This window comes from Episyrphus balteatus, chromosome 1 (assembly GCF_945859705.1).
Source record: "Episyrphus balteatus chromosome 1, idEpiBalt1.1, whole genome shotgun sequence".
NCBI classification, from domain to species: domain Eukaryota; kingdom Metazoa; phylum Arthropoda; class Insecta; order Diptera; family Syrphidae; genus Episyrphus; species Episyrphus balteatus.
This window is the reverse complement of record NC_079134.1, coordinates 45,713,518-45,736,096: the sequence shown is the minus strand read 5'-3', so window position 1 is coordinate 45,736,096 and position 22,579 is coordinate 45,713,518. Positions and strand designations below refer to the sequence as shown.

At 28.9% G+C, this 22,579-nt stretch overlaps 2 protein-coding genes across 4 annotated transcripts; both read left to right on the top strand.

The window, feature by feature from the left end:
• Nucleotides 1-4,840: 4,840 nt before the first annotated feature.
• Nucleotides 4,841-10,194, top strand: LOC129906149 (mitochondrial basic amino acids transporter). The gene is made up of 4 exons (XM_055981800.1): nucleotides 4,841-5,079; nucleotides 8,621-8,667; nucleotides 8,794-9,255; nucleotides 9,314-10,194. Exons 2-4 carry the CDS (start codon nucleotides 8,634-8,636, stop codon nucleotides 9,931-9,933), a joined length of 1,116 nt encoding a protein of 371 aa, XP_055837775.1. The 5' UTR covers nucleotides 4,841-5,079; nucleotides 8,621-8,633; the 3' UTR covers nucleotides 9,934-10,194.
• A 5,048-nt stretch (nucleotides 10,195-15,242) lies between these two features.
• Nucleotides 15,243-20,417, top strand: LOC129905128 (uncharacterized). 3 transcript variants are annotated; one of them, XM_055980519.1, is made up of 2 exons: nucleotides 15,243-15,354; nucleotides 19,689-20,417. In XM_055980519.1, exon 2 carries the CDS (start codon nucleotides 19,689-19,691, stop codon nucleotides 20,391-20,393), a length of 705 nt encoding a protein of 234 aa, XP_055836494.1. In that variant the 5' UTR covers nucleotides 15,243-15,354; the 3' UTR covers nucleotides 20,394-20,417. The 3 variants fall into 3 exon arrangements, with proteins under 3 accessions (XP_055836494.1, XP_055836495.1, XP_055836496.1); XM_055980520.1 differs by lacking the exon at nucleotides 15,243-15,354 and adding an exon at nucleotides 15,496-15,649; XM_055980521.1 differs by lacking the exon at nucleotides 15,243-15,354 and adding an exon at nucleotides 15,793-15,917.
• Nucleotides 20,418-22,579: the final 2,162 nt, after the last annotated feature.

Sequence of the window (22,579 nt, the reverse complement as noted above, 5' to 3'; positions counted from 1 at the left end):
AGTAAAGTAAACCCGTAGTCATAGATTAACCACATAGATTTACCACATCAGCGGCGGCCTTACGAATTGCGAGGCTCCAGGCGGCAGGTCTTTGCGAGGCCCCTTGTCCCTCTTGATAAATATATGATGCGAAAGTAGGTCTGGTTGTTTGGTTTAGCTTTCTCGTGTTTGACAAGTTCCATTTAAGTTTTAGATTATTTAAAATAGTTTATATTGAAAGTTTTACAAAAGAAATTTCTGGGACAAAATTCGTCAGAGTGGAGAAATTTTATGTTGCTATCTTAAGCGCTCTCTTCTTAAAAAAATAGGACAGTTTTTGAAATTGGGAACAGAATCAGAACAAAAATAATTAAATATGACTTACATAATTCGCAAGTCTCAAACTGAGTGTGGAATAGGCATATTGTTGAACTATACTTTCCTAAAGGATTTTTGTGTGCTGATTCCGAATCCGAAGTCAGAATTGGTCTAGCACGAAAACCCATTTTTTTCTGATTTCGAAGCATAATTTTGGCGTAATGCAAACTTTTCTCACTAAACTTTGTCACGGCTTATAAAAGAAGTTATTTTTTTTTAAAATCAGTATCAATCTCCTCAATATCTCTTTTCTTATTCGAGATATCTAAACTAAAGTAAGTTAATTAGGTTTGGCTTATCTTACCATAAAGAAACTGATGATTAAAAATTCATATTTCTTCCTAAGGACAAAAGTACACTTTTCTAATAGATTTTAGTATACTGATATTGAATCCGAATTAAAAAAATTTCGATCAGCTCCCGTTATTGAGATATAGTAGTTTTTTGAGATTTTCTAAACAAAAACCTGATTCAGCGATTCTCTAACGCGTATATCTGAAAATCCTGACGTGCTAGATTCTTTTTGACTTCTAATTCGAACTGAGCACACCAAAAACCGCAAAAAAAGTATACTTTTGTTTCTAGGAGAAACAAATTTTAAGATTTAGAAGGCAGTGTATCGAATGGTTTATCACAGATAAGATATTTATAAATAGAAAAATAGTATATAAAATAACAAAAGACGTATTAATTTGTTTATTTTAGTTTACTTTACATATTTGACTTGTTATATATAAAGGGCGTTGAGATTTTACATTTTCCTTAATTAAGGGGGGAAAACCCTCTGGCTTTTTTTATTTTTGCATTATTAATTTTTTGCCTAAAAAAATCATTTATCAACCGAAGAAACTATTTTAGTGGTCTTAGCCTTAAATGAAGCCTCAGATAGTTCTGAAACCCATACGTTCCGAGCCTACCACAGTACAAAAATGAAAACATTGAACGAATTTTTCTCGAAACACGTTTTTTTCCGCGCCGTGCAACGTAACTCAAAAACTAATGAAGCTATCGACTCGAAATAAATAAAATTACTCGTTAACTCATTGGTCATTGCATGAACCTAAAAGTTTAATATAATTTTCACAATAAATATTTTTAACAATTTGTTTATAAAAAAAAAATTGTGTTTTTTTGGTCTCTAATTTTTATTTTACACTTTTTTTTCTAATTTTAGGTTCATGCATTACGTATAAATGTATTTTAAGGAAAAAAAAATCTCTTTTGATTATAAATAATTAACTGTACCTGGGCATTGCACGGCGTAAACGCGAGGCATCAACTTTAAACGGCTGTAGAGCCGCCATTTTGTTTTTTTTTTACTACTATTTAAAAAAAATTGTGTTAACACTTCATGATGTCAATAATATCATATATTTTTCCAAATTTTAATTAATGCTTTCAGTTTCCAAAAAAAAATTCTTGAAAAACCCGTCGTCTAGACATTGAATAAGAAGTACAGGAAGGGGTGTTTATCACACCTATAGAGTTGGCGAGTGAAGCCACAAAAAAATAAAAAAAAAAATAAATTTTATATAAACTGTCAAAAATTTTATATAATCTGTCAAATTTCGAGCTCGTTTTCCATGGGCGAACTTACTCTTATTGGTGATGACAAGGCGATACAATCTTTGACCGCCAATGTTTCAGCTAATCTTGATGATTTTAAAACAATTTTCAGTCTGTTTTTAGTTGAGAAAAGAAACAGTTTAAAATTCGTATATAATTATGATAAAAAATAGTACTTATACGAAAGTCTCTCACGAGACTAGTTACATTTCCGTTGGCGTTGTACAACTCACACTAATAAAAAGCGGCTTCACTTATTTGGATAAACACCCCTTCCTGTACTTCTTATTCAATGCGTCTAGAGGGATTTCCCTCCTTAAGGTGTTTTCGTTAATGTGGAATTTACTAAAAACTGCAGGATTTCAATATTTTTGCTGTTTTTGTCAATTAGTTTCTGAAAATGTGTGTAAACACTTTAATTAATAAATACAAATTTGGTGTCATAATATGTAAAATATCTGCCCTAGCTAGCTTAAGGTTTGATAAAAAATTGAAAGCATTTGGGATTTAAATGAGCTTTAAAAAGCAATATTTTTAAATAAACAACAAAACTGTATTAACTCTAAATTACAACTTTTCATTTATCTAAAGTGTTGTTACTTAAAATAATACAAAGGGGATACGGTAACCTCAATCAACTAAAATGTCACAATTAAAAATGAAACAAATGCTTTGCCCCAGAAAATTCAACAAAAGTGTTTCAATTCAAAATGTAACACTCGATTTTCTTGAAAATGGTACAACTAAAATGACACAATTCAAATTAAGACACTTTTAATACTTATGAAACAACTTTTTCAAACAAGAATCACGTCACAACTAAAAATATGTCACTTTTGTCAAAGGACTTTTTATTTCAAATGAAACATCTAAAACGACATTTTACCTTCTGGAATAAAAACTATTCAAATTATATCAATGGCAACTAGATAGATTTGTCCGGGAAAATTTCAAATATTTTTTTTTGTCAAAAACTAGAAAAATGTGTTTTTTGAGTTGTGACACTTTTGTACTACATATGCGATATGTTATGAGAAAAAAGACCTCCAAATTTGAGCTCAATACGAATATTAGTTTTATTTTTGTACTAGGTCAACCGAATCTCTCCTCATCAATTGATTTAGTTTTTCAGTCGGAACCGGCTGATCACCAAAAGGCAAACAAAACTTTTGAGTTTGTTTGGTAAACAGAACATCCCCTTTAGAAAAAGAACGTATCTGTGTTATGCGATTTAACCGATCTTCAATTATTTCGAGGCGCGATATTCAAGTGCTACATAATAAATTTTTCAAATATGTTTTAAATGTATAAATTATTTTAGTAAATAGTCTCGCTATTGCAGGGGCCTCGCGCAACAAAAAAAGAAAACTTTTAAAAATATATATAAATAGATTTTTTTCCCTATATTTTTGTTTTATTTAAAATTTTTAATTTTGATTCTTAAGAGCAAGGCAAGAGAGAGGCCCCGCTACGCTATGTAATAACCTGAATAAAAAGTTAAGAATAAAAATCAAAAATTTTAAATAAAAAAAATATATTGACTAAAATCTATACATATTTTTAAAAGATTTCTTGGGTTGTCGCGCGAGGCCCCTGCAAGAGCGAGGCCCCAGGCGGTTGCCCTGTTCGCCACCGCCTAATGCCGCCACTGTGGACAGTGAAGTTAACCCGCATTCATAGATTAACCACATCGTTAGTAATGGGATTCCGAATTCCGATTCGGATGTAGTGTCTAGGGCTTCTTTGGATTTTATACTATATATATCTATAGCAAAAAGCAAAGTGTTTTTTGTATTTTTTTTTACATTGGTTGATATTAAAAACCTAACAAATTTTTTTAAGTGTATTTTTCTTGCATGTAATCTTACTGTAGAAAACATTAAAATTATTGTTATTTAAGATCTGCTTACGTCCTGAATATAAAAGGTCAAAAAGCTTGTATATACAAAATATGCTGTTATAGAATAATTTTGAATTAAATTATAAGTAAATGATAAGAATTAAAGGTGCTATTATTTATTACACAATGTATTTACTCATATGATTTGTAAAGTTACAACTGTGTAAATGTTTGTAACTTAAGTTAAGTTTGTTAAATGTACAAAAAAATTATTTAATTTGTTCAATTAATGAAGAGAACAGCTTTGAAATAATTAAAGCTCTTAGCTAGATAGAGTATTGATTTGTTACTTGTTATACCTATGATTTTTGATAAAACCTTTCTCAAAAGTGTTAGACACTAAGCGAATACGTTTAATGACAATTTTGGGCGAAAGTGACACGTACACTTCAAAACGCTGATCATTCAATATCCATTATTTCTATGAAGAAGAAAGTAATTTAAAGCTGATTCTTTTAATAAATATAAATATAATAGTAAATATAATATAATAATAAACCATGCCAAGTTTGAAACATATAACTTCACATTGGCTACATATTATAAAAAGCTATAAAATAATCTCGGTAAAGATAACAAAATTCGATTTTGCTGACTAGTTCTATCATTATTATCTACATGGTTGATTGAAATGATCCAAGGTTCAAATCTCGGGTGTTTGAGCTGTGTAAATATTTCGTTCTTCATACTTCATAACTGTTTTAAATTGGCACGTTTCGAGATTCAAAGCGTAGTCATACTTTGAATGGCATGTTTGATTATTATCTTTTGATTTTCTAACGAACGCACAATTCTCTGGTAATATAAATATCTATACGTCATAAGTAAAACGGAGAAGCAATTGTAATATTTGAATTCTGACACATAATAAAAATAATATCAATAAAATAATATATTAAACTTATTAATATTCTATAAGACCTGATGCACTGATAATGATAACCTCAGGAAAATGCATTAATATGTCACTATCTAATATGCCTTTAAGCATTTTGTTTTTGATCCATGACAATAATTTATTAGTTAAATACTAACCTCGTAAGTTAACAGACGCTAAAGTCTTTCAATTTTGAAGCCTTTATTGTGGTTTTTGCGAATTATAAGGTGTACCAAGGATATTTTATTTAATTTAAATAGAAATTTGTGTTTACTTTTGCAAAAAATTGTTCTTGTGTACGTTTTCAATTAAATGGGTTTTAAGACCTTAATTTTTGAATAAAAGGTGCCTTACTTCGACATCAAGGAATATCTAGAAGGTATGTAATACAGTATACATAAAAAGGATTATGTAATATTTGTCTATTTATAAAGTCAATTTAGATTTTTAATTTCAAAGAAAACAATTATTTTCAATAGCGTAAAATTTTTCGTTTCAATTGCAAAAAGCAAAATATTTCCTTAAGGTCTTTTAATTTTAAGAAAAAAAAAAAACACGAAATTCCTTTTAATTTATTTATTTATCAATGCCCAATAAATATAGCGATCAATTTTTTATTAAAAATTTTACATTTATTGAGTATAAGTTTTGTTTATTTAAACAAAAAGATAAAGTTTATCAATTACTTCAAGACTTTCGCATACAAAAGTTACGTAACGTGACTTTCTTTTTTAAAGTTGAAAAAGTAAAGCTATTTTTTAATTGAATACCTACAACTTTTTACTCTGATTCGTCCAACACTCCAAAACAACTATTTCGACGATCCACGACTTTCTTGTCCGTTTTAATGAAATAAAGTTTTTACTCCGTGATTTGACGTATTGTAAATACAAAACAGGCATTACTTTTATCTTTGAAAAAAAGAACACAATCCATAAAGACTGTTCTTTTTTATCAATTTTTAAAGTTAAAACTTTATCGGTCACTGTGGCGTATGTGGAATATTTTTTTAAACAATATTTTCTTGGATCTCAAAAAACTATTATGTGACTGTATTAACACTATTAAGTGGTCAGTCAAAATTTTATATAGTTGGTAAGAATTTTCGAGAGTTAGGCGTGATATACATTTGAGACGTTTTATTTGAAACTTTACACATTAAAAAAAAAAATGAATAATACAAAGTGAAAAGCAAGAGGTGCTATTTTTAAATTTGGATTTTTTGTTTTTTATTTATATACCCTTAAAACTATCCGGTTGATATTATGTTATCAACATAATTCTGCCAATTTTTAGGATAAACAGAATCCAATCCATGAAGGGAATATAAACTTTTAACAAAGAAATATTACCTACCCCGTTCATTAACCAATAAATGATAGATATACCGAACATTTGCCCTTGAAAGGACATGCCAAATAGCCAAATACTTTTAAAATTGGTTTTATGGATTTCGAGATATTTGAGCCAGAAGTTGGGGACGAAAAAATCAGAAAAATCGGATATTTTCGAAACAAATCTTCATAGCATCCGAAGTATAGAACTTAGAAAAACAATTTTGGTACAAAATGAAAAGTTAAAATAATACCTTTCGACTGATACTAATATATTTTTCCTATGCTCAGTATTTTTGTATATATGGTTCTTAGACTTTTTTTGAAAAAAATCCTTAAGACTGACTTCTACGACTGATATCTCGAATAAATAAGCTATGACATACACTTTTTTTTACATCAATGATGTCTTCAATTGATAACCTTTTATTTCATATACAAAAAAGTTACATTACTTCAAACAAAACCATATTTTAAACAAAAAAACTAAAACTAAAAAAAATTTTAAAAAAATTAATATATTTTTGTTCAACATTATTCAAAGCTTAATTAATAGTTGATAATAAAGAATCATTGCATTTAACATCATAGTCTAAGAGCCGGCAGCATATTTTGGCAGTTTTGGTATAACCGTTCTAAAGAAATTACCATTTTTACCTGATTAACTGGTATCCATTCGAGTAAAACAGACCTTTGAGGACAGTTGTTTTGGGGAACATTTCGAGATGACTATAGATATTGCTCAACCCATCATAATCAGATCTCCTATTAACCGTATTATCTGTATTTAAAATATGTAACATTTCTAGTAGGACATACGTTTGCTATAGTGTTTTTCTGTCTGTAATACACTCCTGCTCAAATTTAACGCACATCATATTTATTTTACAGAAAAGTCCTATTTATTACTTTATCTCACAGTATAATGGTTATTTTCTAAAATGAGACAGGAGTGAGCTTACATAGAAGGTATGGAATAAAATGTTTGTGGGGAAGATTTGGAGAGGTATGCTGAAGTCTATATATCTGTCAACCCGCGAATCTTTTACAGATGAGTCATAAATTTTCATGGAGCTAGTGAGCTCTCCTTAATCTACTTTAAGTATCCAAAGATACTTGACTGATATCCTCGAACAGCATGCGGTTCCAATCACCCCTAGATTTGGTCCACAGTTCAGTCTGATGCACAATAATGCATGCTAGAGTGGTTTGAGAATATCTTCAAGATTAAAATATGCCACCCTTGAACTGACCACACAGATATCAGGATTTAAATTCAATAGAACATGTCTAGGAAATGTTGAAAAATAATGCATTTGCGACCAAAATCCACCTCCAAGCATTCTTGATCAACAGAAAACTGCAGTGAAAGAAAAGTTACAACAAAACCTTCAAAAGCTAAATCGTGGAATGAACAGACCACTCCAAATTATCATATGCGCTAGAGGAGACCATACCAAGTTTTGAATAAAATTATTGGAAAGAACTGTGCTTCCATTTTTTTAAAATTTTTTTCTTTAAAAACTAAAATTATTTTAATACCTTGAATTGCTAAATTTGGTTCATCTTTTTTTTTTTTTTGGTTGATAATACTGTTGCAGTTTAGCATTTTTCTGACTTGCTAAACAATAAGCAAACATAAAAAAACAACAAATAATTTTAAAGCCATTTTAAATAAGATACGAGAGTATAACTAAAAAAGAAAAAAGTGTGCGTTAGTTTTGAGCAGGAATTTCACGTTATTAAAATCTGGTCTATGTCCTTCATCTATGCAATGTAAAGCTAATGCTGGTTTTTGTGAAAATATTTTTCCAGACTTGAATTTTCCCACCTTCATGATTTTGACCTTTGTAGACTTTCGCATTCCTTATAGCAAAATAAATAAAATTGCATTTCAAAAACATTCACTTGCATTTTTTTTTCCATAGCAAAAGTATATTTTGCCTGGTTAATCTATAAAATAATCAACATCTATTGATTTCCGTGTTTGGTCATAGTTTAAACTATTTTTTTTTTTTCGAATTAAGAGATTTGTTTAGAGTTATCAATCAGTGTTGCTGTTTTCGTAATATAATATTGCGCTACCAGGAAAATATGTATAAGTTTCAAAGCAATTAACTTAAATAGATTTTCATGAAATTAAAAATAAGGAAAAATGCGCGCATGTTTATTATCAAGTCCATTAACCTCTTGACAAGTGACTAGATTTTAAGTTAAACTATTTCATTTTTTGAACTGTATAATGTACTTTCCCTGAAAATGATGAATAATGTATTTTAATTACGCATAGTACATTCTAAAATTAATCTGGACCTTAATGCTCCTCACGTTTTTGCTCTATTAAATTTGTTAACGTATCTAACGTTCACACATTTAGTCCCAAAATGTCTTTAAAAGGTTGGACCTTAATGCTCCTCACTTTTTTGCTCTATTAAATTTGTTAACGTATCTAACGTTCACACATTTAGTCCCAAAATGTCTTTAAAAGGTTTGCCCTTGTACCTTTTTTTTTGAGTCTTCGCTACTTATCTAAAATTCCATTTCAATATTTCGTCAGAATTTGATTAATTTTATTATATTTTCCAGGAACTTTGTCAGAATGGCCTTAGATTTTGCAGCTGGTTGTGTGGGAGGTATGTATCATGACGGTTAAGATCAAACCTCTTTATATTTCCAACTCTTTACTTTTATATATATAAATTGTCTTTAAAGACCTGTTCAACACTCAAATATCTTAATTTAGTCTCCGGGACTTTCAGGTTGTGCCGGCGTACTTGTCGGTCACCCTCTAGACACAATCAAAGTACACCTACAGACCCAAGATTCCAAACGATCTATTTATCGTGGAACATGGCATTGCCTTCAAACAATTGTTGCAAAAGATTCAATTCGAGGACTCTATCGGGGAATTTCAAGCCCTTTGGGGGGCGTGGCTTTTGTGAATGCAATAGTTTTCGGAGTTTATGGAAATGTTCAACGAAACACAAAAGATCCCGATTCTCTGGGATCTCATTTCATTGCTGGAAGTACAGCAGGTCTTGTTCAGAGCTTAGTGTGCTCTCCAATGGAATTGGCTAAAACATACCTGCAATTACAAGATAATTTCAAGTCTTCTGTAAAACACAAAGGACCTCTTTCCTGTTTATACCATATTTATGGAAAAGATGGATTTCGTGGGCTGTTTCGTGGACTTGGTATTACAGCCCTTCGAGATGTTCCAGGTAATTTACTTTTGATTTTAATCTTTACATGCATTTAAGTTTGTATTTCGAATTAAAGGATTTGCTGGATACTTTGTATCTTATGAATTACTCATGAGACAAGTTGCAGCGCCATCTGCTTTTCACTGCCTTATAGCCGGTGGCTTGGCTGGAACCTTTTCTTGGATGCTAACCTTTCCAATTGATGTTGTTAAATCATGTCTTCAAGCTGATGGAATGATGACAAGACCCAAATACACAGGGATTTTAGATTGCATTCAAAAAGGCTATCAATCAGAGGGCATCCATTTCTTCAGTCGGGGATTAACATCAACACTTTTGAGAGCTTTTCCAATGAATGCAGCTTGCTTTTTTGTTGTATCACTTGTAATGCGATTATCTCAAAACAATCAGCTGCCAATTGAACTTTATCAACCTGAATCTTTAGCAATAGTTTCAGCTTCGGATAGTGTGCCTATTAAGCAAAGTGAAACCACCTCAGTGCCAATAAATTCACAAAGTGAAGATATTCAAAAGAAAGATTCACGACTTGTAAAAACTTTGGTGTTTTTAGGATCTTTCAGTGAGGCTATTTTTGAAGCTGAGCTTGAAGAATTGGCAAACGAATTGTGTTCAGATGAAAAGAAGGATTATTATCTGTTGGATAGTAATCGGCTGGAAGATGTTATTAAAACGTAGTTTAAAGGGATTTTATTGAGACACCACCAGCATTAGGTCAAATGTGATTGTGTACATTATTTGTAAAGTTCCTAAGCATAAGCAATAAGCATAGATAAAGCTTTTGCTATAAGAAAAAGATAGAACACAAAGCATAAATGTTAAGATCTAGTTAAATGTAAATAGATGTACATATGTAGTTAAAAATATTTTAATTAAGGTTTAAGATAAGTTATTTGGTTTACTGCCAAAATAAAATATAATAAAATTTTTTTATAAGAACAGTATGTTTTTAAATTAAAACTTATAATCAATGCATTAACTTTAGAGAGAAACTTCAAAACCTAGCACTTAAATGGGCCCTACTCTTGGCCGGAAAAAAAGAACATACCTATGAAATTATTTACCCATCGGCCATTTTTATTAGAAAAACATATTCAAATGTATTTTTGAAAACTGAAAAGTTGTTTCCCAAACGATACACAGCTCAAAATTCACCTTATTACTGAATTTTTGAGTTGAATCTAAGGCAAAATTAGAAAGTGTTTAGAAGTGTAGATTTCAAAACAAGTTTAGTCAAAGCCGAGCTTAGAATTACAATTTTTACAAAAATTAATATCATTAACAAAAGATTTGATACCTATCTAAATTTCGAAAGCTGAAATTTAATTTTTAAAACCTTTAAATTATAAAACGTTTAAATATTTATAAAACGTTGCCTTAATGCTGAACAAGCCAAAGTCCAAAATTTCGAATTTTTGTTTTTATTTATGAGAAGAAAGCTAATGGCATTCTGCTCGTGCCTGTGTGAGATCTGTGTTTTTACGAACAGTTGATCACTCACAGTTTTAATTGTACGACATAAAACAGCTTAGGTGTAAACACCTTAACACATTTTCAAGTTTCAAAATCGCTCTCTTGAAAAAATTTGAAATTGTGACTTACGCTAGGTAATCAATTTTAAATTTAGCGTCTCATATACCTAATAAGAAACGAAGATCTTCACTGAAATCTTAAAATCCGCATGACTAGAAAAAAAAACTCAAAATTTTGTGCAAGAGCATAGATCAGCAATAGGATTGAAACGGTTGCAGAAAACCTTGTCCATACGAATTTAATAGAAAAGTATTGCAATGATGAAAAAACGCAAAGTAGATTGTATTATTGTCAACGTTGATTCAATGATTCATCTTTAAGTTAAAGTTAAAAAAATAAAAAGTTTTTTTTTTCTCAGAGGTACTGCATTGCTTCTACAGGGGTTGCGCATGTATAAAATCTCGTAATACAATATTTATTTTTTTATTCAAAATTCTTCTATAGGGCAATTCCATGGTAACTCACGTTACATTCACAAAAATTTCCTATACATAAATAATTTTTTTTTTTATTAATTTTAATATAAATTGATACGAAATTACTATCCATGAATGGAGAGCATAACTATTACTTTCATAATTAACAAAAAAAATGTCTTTAATTTTAGCATTTGCTTGGGAGAAATAAAAGTACGATTACAAAAATCGGACAAGAGTTTTAAGAGTCCGACAGTATGAAGTTTTTCTGCGAAATTAAGAACCTTTATTTGTTTTTAATGAAGATTCCATACATAAATAAAATGCACGACTGGGTCGCACGTACTTGCTCTTGTAGTTCAAAGTATCTTTATCTTAAATATCTATAGGAAATTTAAGATTTTGTGGAGAAAAAAAAAATAAAAACAAAAAAAAAAATCGAAAGTTAAAAAAATTCAATTTTTAAAATATTTTTTGAAAAACTTTTTTTTTAAATTTTTTTTACATTTTACACTTCAATACTTATGATGTCTGTAAATTTTGAATAAAATTGACTTATGCTTTGATGAAATATATGAACTTAAAAAACATGTCAATTTTTGAAAAACGGCAACGCCATATTTCCGTTCTCCGCATTTTTTGAGAAAAACTAAAAACGCAGTTTTGTAAGAATCAATAAGTCTATTACGTATACCAAATTTAATCAAAATCGTTAGAGCCGTTTTCGAGAAAGTTGCAATACCTCGAAAACGTTATATGGGAGATATGCGTTAAAAAGGAGATATTAAAAAAATAAAAAAGACTGTCCTAGGGAATAACCTAAAAAGCATCTGTACCAAGTTTCAAGCAAGTCCATCCATCCGTTTAGGCCCTAGCTCGATGTACAGATGGACGCAAAGACGCACAGACGCACGGACGGCGACGCGACGCCCCCTAAATTGGTTCCAAATCAGGAAAAATAAATACCCTATTTTTTTTTTCATATTTTTATCTCTAACCCTTAGGCTCGGTTTCGGGTAACGCCCCTTTTGGTAGATTGCAAGATATACATTTGTGTATCTTGCAACCATCTAAAAGGGGCGTTTAACCGGAACAGAGCCGGTTTTCGACGACGCGCGACGTGTGAAATTGGCCTTACTGGCCCTATTTTGATTAAAAGTTACTAGAGCAGGGGCGATATTCTGTGTCCAGTGTTGGGTAAATGGCGGGTTATTGATCATTCAAATGTTTAATAGGAAATGGTAACGGAGTTACGAATAACAGAGTTACGGGCGACAGAGTTACGGCCGTCAAAGTTACGCGAAACCGAAGTTACGAAAAACTAGAGTTACGAATTCTAAAGTTATGTTAAGCTATGACATGTGATTTTTGGGTTGGCAACAATTGCAACAACAGTTCACTACACCAAAATAACGTCTGTAAAAAAAAGGGTGGTTTGGTTATTATTTTAATATAAATAATAACAAAGTGGGTATTACAAAATACAATATGAATAATTATATTAATTGATAGAAAAAAAAAATACGTATTTGCAATATTAGTTGGACAAATAAGAAGTTAAATTCAATTATGTCCCCCAAACTTACATAAGTATACTCATGTTTTTTTTTTCTATTTCAACGATTTGCGATCTTCTCACAAAAACAAAACCATATATGTATATCTATACCTAACCAATCAATATTTTACAAGATTAAATAACACCCATTTTCGCTTTACTCATTTAGTTCTGACCAATGAGAAAAATGTTAATCTCTTGTTTGTATTTAAATAATTCCATGTCGTTCCTCGCAATTGTTGCCAACCCAAAAATCACATGTCATAGCTTAACATAACTTTAGAATTCGTAACTCTAGTTTTTCGTAACTTCGGTTTCGCGTAACTTTGACGCTCGTAACTCTGTCGCCCGTAACTCTGGTATTCGTAACTTCGTCGGTTTCCCGTTTAATAGGTATGATAGTATTATAAATGTATAATACTGTATGAAAGTATAAAAGTAAAGAGGGCGCCCCTGTTTTTTTTGAAGAGGCTATAAACTGTAATTTTTTTTCTTTAAAAGCAAATGATGAAATGTATGCAAATATTGAAAAAAAAAAAAAAAAACAAAAACTTCGTAATGAAATAGGGTCAGGAAGGGTTAGGAATAAAAATAGGGGGGCGGCCCCAATTTTTTTTTTTCCTAAAGATCACCCTAGTGAGTATAGCATTTAACTAGCCGAGCTTTTTTAATAAATCACGCTGATGGTCAACAAGGTTTTCGCTGATGGTCAACAAGGTTATCGCTGGTCGAGAATTATAAGGTTTTATGTTTTATGGAAACCTCTACAGACATACAACCCTATCATTCTCAGCCAGCGATATATTACCGTTATAAAATGGCAAAAAACGTCATTTCGGCTGTTTTCGAGGTTATGTTTTTATGTGAAGTAATTCATTACAAAAAAAAAATGTGACGGTACCAGCAAGAACTAGTTTCCTTCTTCCAAAAGCTCTTTAAATCCTTCCAATATCTCTTTTATTAACCGAGATATCTTAAGATTAAATAAGTCTTTGGCTCTAAAATAGCACTAGTCAAACAAATTTAACTTTTTTTTCGAATCCGAAATCAGAAAAATTCTATTTGCCTTCGTTCTTGTAATATAACCGTTATAAAATGCAAAATAAAGGTTTGTTTTATAACGGTAATATTTCAAAAACGAAGGCCAATGACATTTTTCTAACTTCATATAAGAGTACAGCACTGAAAAACCTTCAGAAAAGTATATTTTGGTTCTTGTGGCAAATAAAAAATTTTGTTTGATCAGTGTTTGTTATTCGAGTATAAATGATCATTTTTATCTATTATACAGTTGCTCTTTTAAATTACTTTTGGAGGACTAAAGAACAGCTTTTTTTTTGAAAAATGTTCTTAGGAAACAAAAAGAAGTTTGTTAACTTTTCACATTTCTTTATTGCACACTTGAACGCCGCAAAAAACATTAATGAAATAAAAGTATTCAAACGCAGCCAATTTATATGCACATTTGTGCAACACTTTAAAATAGCAGTCTCCAAACGACGGCAAAGATAAAGCTCGTAATTTTTGTCCCCAGCAAAGAAAAAAAATATTTTTTTACATTTTTTTTAGAAGAACTAAGAAAAGAAAGAACTAAGAAATAAGAAAATCCAAAAACTAATAAATTTAAATTTGTTTCAGGTTATAAAAAAAATAGTTTTAAAAGAATTCTAACAAGGTTTGTATATTTTTTTAATTATAATCAATTTTTAAATAAATTTTATATTCATTAACTTTGTTTGTTTTCTAGTTTGTTTTGTTATTCTTTCTTTGTTTTTTGTTTGTTTTATCTTATTTATTTGCATTTTAGCTCAAAAAATATTTTTTTAAACTAAAATTTAAAAAAAAAAGTTATTATTAAAAATTGCTCCGTTTTAATTTGAATTTAATAATTTATGCATCTATTAAAATTAAGTTTTATTGAGTGAAGAATTTATTAAATTTTATTTCAATTAATTATTTAAATTAAACATATTTGTCTTGTTTTGTTTTATTTTCAAGCTTTAAATATCAAATTTTTGAATAGTTTAATGAACGATCAGACTTATTTCGAAATAATAGATACTACGATCTACGAACTTAATAGCCGTGTTTTATTGGTAACTCAGTACTTAGCTCAGTAAAATTTTACACGGGAAACAACAACAAAAGTTTGCTAAGGATAAACAAAAGTTTTTTATTTGTTGGTTTAAAGAGATAATTTTTTTTTAAACTTATACATTTTTGACCTTTCAACAATAAGGATTATTAATAAATAAATAAAAGCAATCAATTGTTGTTGCTTACAGCATAAACTGTTTACTCAGTAAAATACTGAGTACCAATAAAACACGGCTAATATATCTATCTTTCTAAATTGTTGGTATGGCAACGCTTTTCACACAATAGATTCTATAGTATTTATGAATTTATGAGCTTTTATTTTTTGTTCCACAAATCCAAAAACAAACTTAGATCCACACCACCAGCTGTTAGTTTAAGATTTTTTTTTCAACTTTTCATTTCTGCTCTCAGTACTCATTTTCATTCTTTATTGTTGGACGTTAAAAATTGTTTATCACTCAAACGTTGCTTCGAAAATCCATTTATTCTCAGGTTAAATTATGTTTTGAATAATATTTTTACAAAATAAAAACACGGAAACTATTTATTCAATCTAAACAAATATTATTCTATTAACTTCATGGTTATGATTAATTAATGTTTATTTTTTTTTTGATTATGTTTTGTGATTATTACATTTAAGATTTCAAATGCAATCACTGCAAAAGAATGTTTTACAAGTCAATAAATTAATAAAAAAATAACATTATTACAGAGTGATAATCTAGTTACGAAAAAGGAAATATTATATATTTTGTGTTGGTGGGAAAACTGTGTGTAACCTTGGGTGGGTATATAAAAATTTATTGGAAATCGTGCGTAAGCGTGTAACAAAATACAAAAATACCTACCTACAAAGCAAAATCAAGTTCTATCTTTAGATTTTCCTTTTAAATACAAAAAAAAAAAAAAAAAAAAACAAAAATGGTATAAAGATACCAAAAGAGATTATGAATTTTTATTAATCAAAACAAAAAAAAAAACAGAAAAGCTTTAAATTATTATGTGTTGATTAATTTAGTATCTGTTTTAGATTAAACCCTCTTTCTTAAAAGGTAAGAAAAACATTTTTCATTTTCAGCTTTATAATAAAAAAAAGCATTCAAAGCAAACGCCATACGCCACCCTCTAACTTCATATGTAAACAATCTACAGGTGGTCATTAGTAGATAAATGAAATCAAGTTTAACCGGCAAAGGAAATCTTAATTATGATTTATGTGTATACAGTATTATTGAATATTGTTACAAATATATGATACATTTTTTTTTTATATGATTCACATCAAAACAGCTGACAAGTTATTATTATTTTTTTTTTTAAGACATTCAACTCAGAAAATGTAATTAAAAGTGACATTAGAATGATAGAGAAAATGAAAGGAATTAGTTTTTTTTTGTGTTTTGTGTGTTTTTTTTTTTTTTTGTTACTAACCCTGCTCTTTTAATCGATTTTTCAAATAAAAGTATTTAACAGCTTTAAGAGATTTCTTGGTGGCGAAATCCAATCCCTTCTTTTTCATGTTTTAAAAAACGATGGATATTGAGAGAAAATATTGCTTTTGGGTGTGACTGATAATACAAATTTATTGGTGGATATGAGATTCTACGATATCGTATTTGTATTGAATTTCATGTTTAAGGTTATTAAATTAAAACTCCTTAATAACTTTTTATTAAGGATTGTATTTATATTCTGTAATGAAAATAAGAACTATTTAAGTTTTTACAGTTCAAACCTAGACTAAGCTCCTAAATAACTACACGTTTTTACTTCTAATATAGATACTATGGGGCATGATTAGGATTTTGTATACAAAAAATCAATTATGTAATTCGTGAGACCATTTTGAGACCAATTTTCTTCGAAGAATATGTTATAAATGTAGTGTTTTTTTCTATTCATTTATTCTTATGAAGAAAACAATAATAAATATGTTTTTTTTTTTATTTAATTGTGAATATTCTTTGATGGAGGTTTCGCAGAACAGTTTACCAGATCTATGTGATCTGTCTTTAAATTCTCCATTTAGTAGATTTTATTGTATTTCCTCCCCAGCAACCAACCTATTCAAATTATAAAGTTGTTCACTTAAACTCAAATAGTAAAAATTAATTTTTTTTTTTGTTTTTTAAATACAAATATTGCGCATTCGCCACAGTGACCCAAAATGTTTAAACTTGTATTGTATTTAACTTTATAAAAGAAAAACATTGGTAGAGTTTCTAAATTGAGATGTTATATTTATCTTAGCGTAAAACAAAATTATTATTATTTTTTTTTTCGAAGAACATTGAAAAATCGTTATTGTGTCACTTATGAAATAAGAAAATTTACTGTATTAAAAAAACTAAATCTAATGATTCAAAAGTTATTTAATGCAAGAGTTCATCTTACACTATGATATAGCGGAATTTGGGTATGGAGTTGGAGTTTTTTTTTTTTTGGAGGTAAAATGTTTTTAAATAAAAACAAAATGGTTACAATTATAAATTTTTTTATATATCTACAAATTTTGCATATGTATATGCCTTATAGAAAACAGAATAAAAAAAAACAACATTTTTAATGAATTTGAGCTCCAATAAAAGTATTCAGTTTAGTTTTAATAACATCCATTTTTATGAAATCTATTTATTTTGAAAACGATTTTTAAAATAAAGTAGTTTGTAGCTGTGTTCATTTGGGAATATTTATCTACTGCTTAGTACTTAAAACTACTTTGAACTACTTTTTCTATATTGAAAAAGTAGTTTAAAGCAGCTTTAAGTACTAAGCAGTAGACAAATATTTCCAAAGTAACGCAGCTTGTGTGCTATGTTGCAGTAATTATTATTAAAGAACTTCTTAAATTTAAATCATAAAAGTTCAATGTGTTGTTATGGAAAATTTGATTTTTCAAAAAAAAAAAAAAAAATATGAATTATTTTTAAAAAATATCCAAAAATGTGTTTAGATTTTAAAAATTAAGGCAAATAAAAAAGATTACGCATATAATTATTTAATTATTCGTTTGGGATATAGTCCAAAATTAAAAAAAAAAAAAAAAAAAACAGTTCTATGGGAAGTATACCGTTAATACAAGGAGAAAAAAGTGTCACCTTAAAATAAGATGATGCGCACATTAAATTTCACCACCTTAAAATAAGGTGATATCCTCTTAAAATAAGGTGATTCCACTTAAACTCAGTTAAATTTAATGTGAACTTCATCTTATTTTAATGTGAATGATCATCTTAAAAAAAACGACCAAAAATAAATATTTTAAAACTATAGTCACACCTTAGCTTAAATTGCAGTTTATCATACTCATTTCCAACAGTGAGATAGCACAGTTGTAAGGCACTGGCCTAGTAACCCAACAGTTGTAGGTTCGATCCCCGGTGGCTGCCAGTTTTATTTTTTGGAAAATATCACAAACAATTTATGTAGCCACAAACGTTTCCATTTTTAAGCAATTTTCAATTTAATGAAGTAAAACATTAGACAAGGTCTACCCGTGATAGTTTAGATTAAAAATTTTAGTAACAGACTTATTTTGGTTAATAAATTTAAAATTCAAACTCCATTTCTCATATTTGAACCTTATTTCATTCTTACAATTATTAATCTTGTATACATAATTATCATTGCAACATGTTGCTAACCTCAAAGTATAATAACTCACCTCAGCATCATGAATCATATGCATAGATCCACGAATTATAATATTTAATAAACAAAATGAAAGTGTGGTGAAATTAAATCAGTTTTTCAATTTTCATTTTTTTCGAAAACTACGTTGGTAGAAAAGATTGGCAAAACAAATTTCGAAAAATTGATTTTTAAATGATTTTCCTCAGGCAAAAATAGTCTGTCGAAATGACCTTCAGCAAATGAATTACTTTCAATTGAAAATTTCCGAGAACCAATTCTTTGATTTGTGTACTGTATGCTCTATGTCTTCAACGGTTTTCCGTTCTTCTTTGAACATTTTATAACATTCATGTGACTTGTGACATAATATTAAAGGCATTTGGCAATATCCTCAACATTTCTGTCGCCAAAAATTCATACCACTTTTCCTTTTTAGCAACCCATCAATACTGCGAAAGAATTCAGTCAGTTTTTAATGCATCCTGTCCGATTGTATTTTAATTTGTATACAAGTCTTTGGTCTTATTTATTCACACTCCATTAATTTTAAAGCCACCATCCAAAATGGGGAATTTTAAAATTTGTATAGTAAATAAATTGATTCTTTTTTATCGAAACATTTAGTCAAAATTTTAACTAGCTTTTAGCCTAAAACTATGCATGGCTTTCTATAAATATCATCCTTCTTATCAAACGATGTATTATTGTATTGAATATGAAATTTGAAATTTGATAGCGAGTTACTAAATCATTATTTTGAAATTTAAATAATACACTATAGATTAAGTTTCTTGGTGATAAAATATCGTCGCCGTTCAATGAAAACTCCCTAAGTCCTTTTTTCACTTTTTGAGAAATCGCAATAGAAAATGGTTTTCCCATATTAAAAATTCAAAAATGGTCTAATCTACGTGTTCGTTAACATTTCGGTAAAATAATTGCTGTGTTAGAATTGAAAAATAAAGCTTTGGTCATTGGGTAACTTGGAAAATGTAACTGAAGTCGAAATGGACTTAAGGAGTTTTCATTGAACGGCGACGATATTAGGTACTATTTGTTTTAAATCTTTTTTCCTTTTTTATTTTTATTAAAAATCAATCAAAACAAGTAGGTACTTTGGAAGAGCAAAACTGATTTATTCTTTTTGCTAAGAAATCTCTAAATTTATTAATATCTTCTTTAATTTACAGATGATGACTAGCACAGAAACAAATACATTCCAAGTTCTTCAACAACCAAATCCAGATGCCTTAAACATTTTGCAATTAAATGACGACTGCCTTATAAAGATCTTCAGCTATTTAAACAACTATGAGCTAATTGACTTACTAGGAACCTGCCGCAAATTAGACGAAATAATTCACATCAATTTGCGAAGATGCAAAGATCTTAGTTTTAATTTTAGACATTTTAGTTCTGACGACAAACGATTATTACAAATTGTAAGCCCCTATCTTACATCCATCGAACTATCTGTTGGTTATTCTATAAGTTCTGAAAGTGTATTGGCAGCTCTAGAGCTAATATCGAATTGTAAGAAATTAAGAAAATTAAGATTACATTATGTTGTAATGCGTGAAAAGTATTTAAAACTAATTGGAAATATTTCTAATCATTTGGAAAAAATTGATTTGAGTTTTTGTCAACTTACCGATGAACTTATGACTGAATTCTTCAAATGGAAATGTAATTCCTTGAAGGAGATAATTTTAATCGGGAATTATACGTTCTGGGGTGTGTCTTTGATTTATCTTAAGAATCTCAAATGTCTTACTATCGAAAGTCATGAAAATCTGAAAATAAATGTAGAACAATTGAAAGTAAATAATCCAAAGGCTGAGATTATTATTTATGGAAAGGGACGATTGAAAAAAATTTGTGATGTTAATTTGTGAATAAAAACTTTGTTTGCATTTGAATTTTGTTTATGTGAATTTTTAGATTTTTTAGTGAGAGTTTATTCTGGTAATAGATCACTGCTTCAAATAATTTTAGTTTGGAGAAAAGTAAAATGACGGAAAATATAAGAAGTAACACAGTAAGTATCTATAAAAAAAAAACATATTAAATACCAAATTGTTTTTAATTCTTAGAATATAACTATCCAAGTAACAGTTTGACTTTCTGAAGTAGAGAGTTGTACCTACGTATGTTCCTTCAAACCCTTTGAATCTAACTCCATTTTAATTTTCTGGCTTAATAGCAGGCAGAACATTTTAGGCTCCCGAGCCCTGATATAAAAAGAGCTTAAATTTGTGTGGATAAATGCAAAACTGTGGGTTAAGTTGCAATTTTGTAAAGCCAATATCATTAACGGTGCAGCTCAGCTGACAGTGTAGCCGGCATTGTTTGGTTTGTCTTTGCTCGTTTATTGTTTTTTTTCTTAAATTGGTTCCCCCATTTTTTTAGGAATATGACGGATTTTATTAATTATTAAAAGATTAACATAGAAGAAATATATTCAAGACACATAAAGATATTGGTCTGTAAAACATTCATTTTCAAAATTTCCTCTGGTTTCTAAAATATAGCTTCTCAAAATTGTGTATAATGCACAAATTTCTAATGAACTTGACCCATTTATTCTAAACGCCTCATATATCCTAGAGACCAGTGGCGAGGCGTGAATGATTTCAAATGGTAAGTCGAAGAAAAATTAGTCACCAAGAAATTCAATTCCAAATTTTTAATGCATTTCTACTTTTCAAGCCATGAAATTAAGCAATTCAAACCAATTGTCAAAAACATAAGATATACATATTAGGGTGGGTCAAAAAAATCGAAATTGTTTTTTTTTGATTTGGTACTCCGAAAAATCGATTGCTAGACACCTCTAGAATATACACATTCCCATTAATATGAGCTCTTTATATTAATGGGAAGGTCCTCCGCTTTGCAATTTTCCATTTTTACATCAAGCTTCTACTAAAAAAAAAATAATTTTTTTATTAATTGACTTTTTACCAAATTTCTTTTCATATTCTTGTAGGAAATTAAACGCTCTACAAAAAAGGCCTTATACACTTTTTTCGTTTATCTAACCGTTGAGGTCCAAAGATAGAGAAAATCTTTAAAAATTCGTTTTTTGTTCTTAATTTTGTAACAAATTGAAAAATTATAATAATCAAACGCGCAAGACATATTCTTGTTGGAAATTAATTGCTCCACAAAAAAGGTCTTGTTAACTTTTTTCATTAATCTAACCATTCTAAAGATATTCGAGGTCAAAGTTAAAAAAATTATAAAAACATTTTATATTTTTAAAAATTTTCCAGTTCACTGAAAATTCATTATTTTCAATTTAGCAAGATATATTCTTGTAGGGGCTTAAACGTTCTACAAAAAATTCCTTAGCATCAAATTGATTGCTTTAACAGTTTAGAAGATATTAGTATCCAAATCGCAATGCATACGGGTCATAAGAAAACTATTGAAATCAGTAAGCATTGGTTTGGGTACGAATATCTTCTAAACTGTTAAAGCAATCAATTTGATTCCAAGGAATTTTTTGTAGAAAGTTTAAGCCCCTACAAGAATATATCTTGCTAAATTGAAAATAATGAATTTTCAGTGAACTGGAAAATTTTTAAAAATATAAAATGTTTTTATAATTTTTTTAACTTTGACCTCGAATATCTTTAGAATGGTTAGATTAATGAAAAAAGTTAACAAGACCTTTTTTGTGGAGCAATTAATTTCCAACAAGAATATGTCTTGCGCGTTTGATTATTATAATTTTTCAATTTGTTACAAAATTAAGAACAAAAAACGAATTTTTAAAGATTTTCTCGATTTTTGGACCTCAAATATCTATTCAACGGTTAGATAAACGAAAAAAGTGTATAAGGCCTTTTTTGTAGAGCGTTTAATTTCCTACAAGAATATGAAAAAAAATTTGGTAAAAAGTCAATTAATAAAAAAATTATTTTTTTTTAGTAGAAGCTTGATGTAAAAATGTAAAATTGCAAAGCGGAGGACCTTCCCATTAATATAAAGAGCTCATATTTGGTGTGTATATTCTAGATGGGTCTAGCAATCGATTTTTCGGAGTACTAAATAAAAAAAAAGAATTTCGATTTTT

Bases quoted from the DNA above. Each gene is read 5' to 3' on its own strand.
- LOC129905128 (XM_055980519.1), top strand. From the start codon at position 19,689: ATGATGACTAGCACAGAAACAAATACATTCCAAGTTCTTCAACAACCA.
- LOC129906149 (XM_055981800.1), top strand. From the start codon at position 8,634: ATGGCCTTAGATTTTGCAGCTGGTTGTGTGGGAG. The intron at 8,668-8,793 runs GTATGTATCATG...CGGGACTTTCAG, and splicing joins TGCAGCTGGTTGTGTGGGAG to GTTGTGCCGGCGTACTTGTC. The intron at 9,256-9,313 runs GTAATTTACTTT...TTCGAATTAAAG, and splicing joins AGCCCTTCGAGATGTTCCAG to GATTTGCTGGATACTTTGTA.